Below are 6848 nucleotides of genomic sequence, written 5' to 3' on the forward strand. Positions count from 1 at the left end.
TCTTATGGGAGAGACACCTCTAGTGAACTGTGGACCCCGGTCCAATTCTCTTTACTGAAATACAATCTACTGCAATACTTGTTCTACTGTTTTCTGCAAACAATCATCTTCCACACAATACGGTTAATCCTTTGTTACAGCAAGCCGGTGAGATTGACAACCTCACTGTTTCGTTGGGGCAAAGTACTTTGGTTGTGTTGTGCAGGTTCCACGTTGGCGCCGGAATCCCTGGTGTTGCGCTGCACTACATCCCGCCGCCATCAACCTTCAACGTGCTTCTTGGCTCCTCCTGGTTCGATAAACCTTGGTTTCTTTCTGAGGGAAAACTTGCTGTTGTGCGCATCATACCTTCCTCTTGGGGTTCCCAACGAACGTGTGAATTACACGCCATCACGGGGCTCCGTCAGCTCCATTTCGTTAAACGTAACAACATTTGTGAAGTTTGGATTGGCATATTCGACCCCTAGCTCCGCCGGTTCGCGAAACCGACCTCCAGAGTGCCTATATAAGGAGGGGAGGAGGCAAGGAGGAGGTCATGTCCATCCACGCCATAGGGGAGGAGCCCTGCCACTTCGCCGCCGCCTCCATCACCATCTCCACCAACACATAGGAGGAAGAGGGGACTAGAATCTTGAAGGGCAACGCGTCGATCTCCATCATCAACGTCTCGATCACCGATCCTCTTTGTCTACTTGTTTGTGATCCACACTCAATTAGAATTTGCAGTTATATACAATTATACCTTCATATTGAATCCATAATTTTGCCATTATGTTGATCCCATTTATGTATGAGTATTTCCTTTGTTTTTGGGGAGATATGGAGAAACCCCAGTAATATTAAGATGTGAAATAAAGATGAATTATAACTTTGATTTATAAACTATGTGTTAGTTCTCTCTCTCTCTCTCTCTCTCTCTCTCTCTCTCTCTCGATTGATCGATATTATGTGAAGTGTACCACATAATATTTGCCTTCGGGACAAAAGAGGACATTACTCTTTGAAGTACCATAAAGTGTACGGAGAGATGACATTGCCGTGTCGGCACTTTAAGGGCATCTCCAGCGGCGCGACGCATTTCGGACGTCCAAAATGTCCGTTTGCGTCGCGCGGCGGACGCGAGACATACCGTTTTTGTCCGCGCATCTGTTTGCACCCTGGGGTGGCTCCAGCGGCGCGACGCATTTCCGCGTTTGCATCAAATATGAAGTTTTGAAACAACAAATAGGATTTCAACGAAGTCATAGTTATTACATTTAATTTTGAAAAGTCTACATGAAAATAAGATACTAGTCCTCTAGGCATGATCTTCATGGCCAGCCATGGTCCATTGATGCTCAATCAGATCCGTCTGCAGCTGTTTGGAGACGGTATCGTTTGTGACTTCTACATTCATATGTAGATAGTCCTCCCAAGTAGAAGCTCCAGGAATTGGCGCAACCAACTCACCTTGGAATTCCCACTGGTTCTCATTGCGGCCATCAGGACGCTCGTTCTCAATGATCATGTTGTGCATGATCACGCATCATGTCATCACCTCATGCATGGTCTTCAGCGACCATGTTCTTGCCGGGTGACGGACAATTGCCCACCGAGCTTGGAGCACACCAAATCCACGCTCCACATCTTTCCTGCAAGCCTCTTGCATCTTGGCAAACCTCCTCGTCTTCTCGGAGTTTGGATTACGGACAGTCTTCACCAATGTGGCCCAGTCAGGGTAGATGCCATCAGCAAGATAATATGGCTTGTCATATGCATTTCCATTGATCTCATAGCTCACCCGGGGAGCTTTGCCTTGCATGAGCCTTTCGAAAACCGGTGATCGGTGCAACACATTGATATCATTGTTGGAACCGGCCATGCCAAAGAATGAATGCCAAATCCATAAATCTTGAGATATGACAGCTTCAAGAATGACAGTCCGTCCCTCCTCATGCCCGCTGTACTGACCCTGCCATCCAAATGGACAGTTTTTCCACTCCCAGTGCATGCAATCTATGCTGCCAATCATTCCTGGGAAGCCTCTAGACTCGTTGATAGATAGGAGGAGTCAACGATCTCCGCGCGGAACTTCTCCACCATATGCCACGCGTCCATCTGCGTCGATACGAACTGTTGATCAATGGCCGCGCACAAATCGCGCCGAAAAAACGAGAAGGAACCTACCGGCGCAATAGGTCGAACAGGTCGTGGGCGGCGCGGAAGGGCGGCGCAACCGGCAACATTTCGCCCGAAAACAGCTGGCAGGTTCACGCCGGAGCCAACCCCGAGTACGATCCTGCTCTCCCGCGCGGCGACAACGGTGCCGGCGGCGAGTACTGCGGCGCTGCGGCGGACGACGGGGATTGGGGCGGGGGCGTCGCACTAGGGCACCAACGAGGGTGAAAAAAGAAATCAGGTCGAAGCGGTCGATTTTGCTCTCGCTGACTTGCGGGACCGGGTAAGAAATGGAGGACGCTCGGCGCGTCCAAGCCAGCGTCATGGAGACGCAAACCTGGCGCATATTTGGGCCAGGTTTGCGTCTCCGCGGACGGGCCGGTCACTTTGCGTCGCCCCGCTGGAGCAGGGCCCAGACGCATTTCCGGTCACGGCGGACGAAAACGGTCGCTCAGCGACCATTTGCGTCGCGCCGCTGGAGATGCCCTAACAAATGGAAGAGGGAGATAAAGGCACTTTAACAACAACTTCTAGCCAAACGTCGACGTCGCTGCGACACTCCATCGCGAGGCATCCTCACGGTAGACGTGTTATTTAACAATGTCACTATAGTCCAAGTGGAATCCTAGGAAATATTCTCCATCACATCTAAGCTTTGCAAGACTAACACTGTTATAGTACATAGTAATACAAATACAACCAGCCGATATATGGGACCCAGCTGTACTCCATATTACGTGACGTAGGTGCAATTAACTTCATATTACCTGGCGTAGGTGCAATTAATCACTTCTCGTTCACTTCATGGAGTATTACGTGACGTAGGTGCAATTAACTTTAGCAAGGGTGTGTGCGTACAAAAAGTAATTTGGATAGTAGTACATAAGAAGCATCCATCACCTTACTCTGATCCATTCTCCATATATAGATGACCACCATCCATACTAGGAACTACTACAATCGTTCCCATACTCCATACTCCATACTCCATGGCCCCGCCTCTTGCACTGTTGCTGCTCCTTGCCGCGGCGACTCGTGTGCCTGCCGCAGCTCAACAGCCGCCGCCGCTGCCGATGGCACGTCTGGGCTGCCGCGACAAGTGCGGCAACATCAGCATCCCCTACCCGTTCGGCATCGGGCCAGGATGCTTCATCGCAAACCAGTTCCAGGTTTTCTGCAACGACTCCGCTAGCCCCCCTCGCGCCTTCCTCGTCAATACCTCTGGAACATACCAGCAGAATTCCGAGTCCAGCCTCGTACCCGGCGGTGTCACCAAGTACCCTTTGGTGATCGATTGGTCGGCGAATCCTCGAGAGCCGATCGAGCTCATGGACATATCACTCGCCCGGGGTGAGGTACGGGCATACGGCGCGGTCTCCTCCTACTGCACAAAATCTTCTACCAGCCAGGTAATCAAGCTCCAACTTACAGTTGTGTCGCCCTCCAAGACCGGCAATTGGCCGTTCACGACGTCGATGGAGCGCAACGCTCTCGTCGGGATCGGCGTTAGCGTCGAAGCGAGGCTAGCAACTCACATGTACATGGACTGGCCAAGCAGTGATTCATGGCTCTACACAACCTGCACTTCAGACGCATCTGACAATTTTCGGAAACCCATAAACGGGTCGTGCACGGGGAATGGCTGCTGCCAGGTCCCATTTGCCGGAAATTCGATATTTCAAGTACCCTTATTTGCAGTGTCGTTCAAGCCCGAGAACCAAACCAGGTGGGATTCCGATAAACTCCCGTGCTTGTACGGGATGGTGGTGGAGAATGGGTTCTACAACTTCTCATCTCTGGACCTATCCGGATACGAGGTGCTATCCAAGAAGTTCCCAAGGGGCGTCCCGTTCGTCATCGATTTCGCCATCATAGCTGACGATGGGTACACCGGCAACGGGTCCTGTCCGGTGGAAGGCCGGAAGGCACCACCGGGCTATGCATGCGCCAGCAGAAACAGCTTTTGTGCCAACAACACCTACGACTCAGAACGCTATCTCTGCCACTGCAAGGAGTATTACGAGGGCAATCCCTACGTCACTAATGGATGCCAAGGTAGTACATACACAAAACTTTATACGGTTTTATCAACTAGTAGTATTCTTCAGCTAGCTATATATATATTTAACATAGCTAGCTTTACTTTCTTCTCAGACATCGATGAATGCAAGAACCCTGATTTGTATCCGTGTCATGGGAACTGCAAGAACAGGCTTGGAGGCTACGATTGCCCATGCAAGCGCGGAATGAAGGGCGACGGCAAAGCAGGAACTTGCAAAGAAATATTCCCATTAGTTGCTCAGGTCATTGTGGGTAAGTATCATGTGATTACCTAATTATTAAATCCATGTTTCTTAGTAACCCCGTGAAATCATGTTTCAATATTGTCAAGTGTTTACTTCATCATAATTATGTTCATTATTATCTTTAATTACTATTCATTTGGTTCATTATTGATTTAAATATTCCATAGGTGATTATATTTGTCAAGACCATATTTAATTTATATGAACATCTATTTGACAATATATAGATTTAAGAAGGAAAATTGAAGGAAGAACTTGCCACATACCTCTCTTAGTTGTTTGTTGTAGCCGAGCTTCGACACCCAGGCCGGCCTGTCTTTATCTCTGCAACGATATAATCAAAACTGTGTGAGCTAGAAATTTTGATAGGAAATTTACATAGAAGTGTGAAGTAGAAAACTACGTTAGGGGCATATCGTGGCATCATGTGGCTGGACGAGATTTTTCATTCACCACGAGTCAATGGGTAGAAAGCTTTCCTTAGAAATCATCACATAGATCTAGCATTATTGGTTCATAAATATGCAACCAGGCGGACATTGCCAATCTGCTGAACCCCAAAATAATATTTGGTCTTTTACCCAAATCATTCATCTTGATTTAGTTCTTCAAGAAATCAAAGAAAAAGATTCAATGTATTTTTTTTATTCCATCATCTATATTAGACGTAATTTCACTGTCTTCCGCACACTTATTTTGGGAGGTTTAGTCCATCAGCAATCTTGATCTTGATATTTGATAATATAATACTTGTGGTTTAACTTTAGGATATATTCCAATTCGAAAATTTTATCTTCAGTTTTTACTATCTTAGGATACTAAAATAGTTACAATAAAGTTTTTCACATGACATAAGTTCATTTCTGGCCGATTCAGGTGCAGGTTGTGCTATTGGTTTCGTGGTTGTGATATTCCTGATTATTCTTTTGAAAGAGAGAAGGAAAACTAGAAACTTTTACAAAAAGAATGGTGGGCCCATATTAGAGAAGGCAAAATTAATAAAACTTTACAGAAAGAAGGACCTCAATCAAGTATTATTGGATAGCAATATAATTGGGCAAGGTTTCTTTGGAGAAGTTTACAAGGGATTTCTTGGCAATGAACAAGTTGCAATAAAGAAGCTCAAAATTTCAGGTGTGATTTTTGGTGACGCAAATGCCGTGTCATTTTCTATTTTACAAAAATGGGGGGATATTTTACATGATAAAAAATTTCAGGTGTGCTAGAGAATGAACAATTTGCGAATGAAGTCATCATCCAATCTCAAGTCACCCACAAGAACATTGTGAGGCTCATAGGTTGTTGTCTAGAAGTTGATACTCCGATTCTAGTCTATGAGTTCATCCCCAAGGGCAGCCTCCATGACATTTTGCACGACCACAACAACAATAACAAGGTTGCTCTCAGCTTGGATTTACGCATAAGTATTGCAGCACAATCAGCAGATGGTCTAGCTTATATCCATTCAAAAACAAATAACGAAATTCTTCATGGTGATGTCAAGCCTGCCAATATCCTCTTGGACGATAACTTTTCACCAAAGATTGCAGACTTTGGCTTGTCAAGGTTGCTCGCGAGAGATACAAAGCACACTGAATTAGTCATTGGTGACATCAAATATATGGATCCAACATATCAGAAGGAAGGCTTACTAACAGGAAAAAGTGATGTCTACAGTTTTGGAGTTGTGCTCTTGGAACTTATTAGTCGAAGAAAGGTCGTACGTTCTGACACAAATAACTTACTAAACAGTTTCCTTGAAGCTCATGAGAGAGATATGATGGGAATTGAGTTGTTTGACGAAGAAATTGCAGTACCAAAAGATTTGGGGGTTCTTAATAGCCTAATAGAGTTGGCCATGGAATGCCTTAGCCTTCAAGTGGATGAAAGACCAACAATGACAGAGGTGGCGGCGCGCCTCTTCTTGATGGGCCGATCACATCAGCAGTAAGATGCATGTTACTTGTTCAAAAAAATCCGTAAACCAGGAGAAGGGCGGGTATTGAGTGGTTCCAAGAAAATTTGTGTTGTATCATAAGTGACCGTATGTTTGTATGAGTTACAAAAATAAATGATGGTGTTATCGGTACTATAGTTTATTTGTCCTTTAAAAATAACATTATGACTATCTTGTTTCATTGGGTTGGTCAAGCTGAATTGCCATTTAATTTTTATATTATGAACAAACAAGATCTATTGACATTAAGAACTGATAACTACAAGTGCACACATCAATTGTAGCTAGTTTCGAAGTAAGAGTATCGAACCACGGAGAGCTGTTGGTAGAGGTTTTTTATGCCGTTAGAATCTGGGAAGATGTTAGATTCTGGGAAGATGTTTGGATGGGAGATTCACCGTTATCGCATCAATATCCGGCTTTGTATA

The 6848-nt window shown here is 45.6% G+C and overlaps 1 protein-coding gene across 1 annotated transcript; it reads left to right on the forward strand.

Annotated features, from left to right (window-relative positions):
* Positions 1-3074: 3074 nt before the first annotated feature.
* On the forward strand, positions 3075-6569 carry LOC127338996 (wall-associated receptor kinase 2-like). The gene is made up of 4 exons (XM_051364912.2): positions 3075-4212; positions 4312-4470; positions 5340-5597; positions 5681-6569. Exons 1-4 carry the CDS (start codon positions 3147-3149, stop codon positions 6412-6414), a joined length of 2217 nt encoding a protein of 738 aa, XP_051220872.1. The 5' UTR covers positions 3075-3146; the 3' UTR covers positions 6415-6569.
* The last annotated feature ends 279 nt before the right edge of the window (positions 6570-6848 follow it).

This window comes from Lolium perenne, chromosome 3 (genome assembly GCF_019359855.2).
Source record: "Lolium perenne isolate Kyuss_39 chromosome 3, Kyuss_2.0, whole genome shotgun sequence".
Taxonomy (NCBI): domain Eukaryota; kingdom Viridiplantae; phylum Streptophyta; class Magnoliopsida; order Poales; family Poaceae; genus Lolium; species Lolium perenne.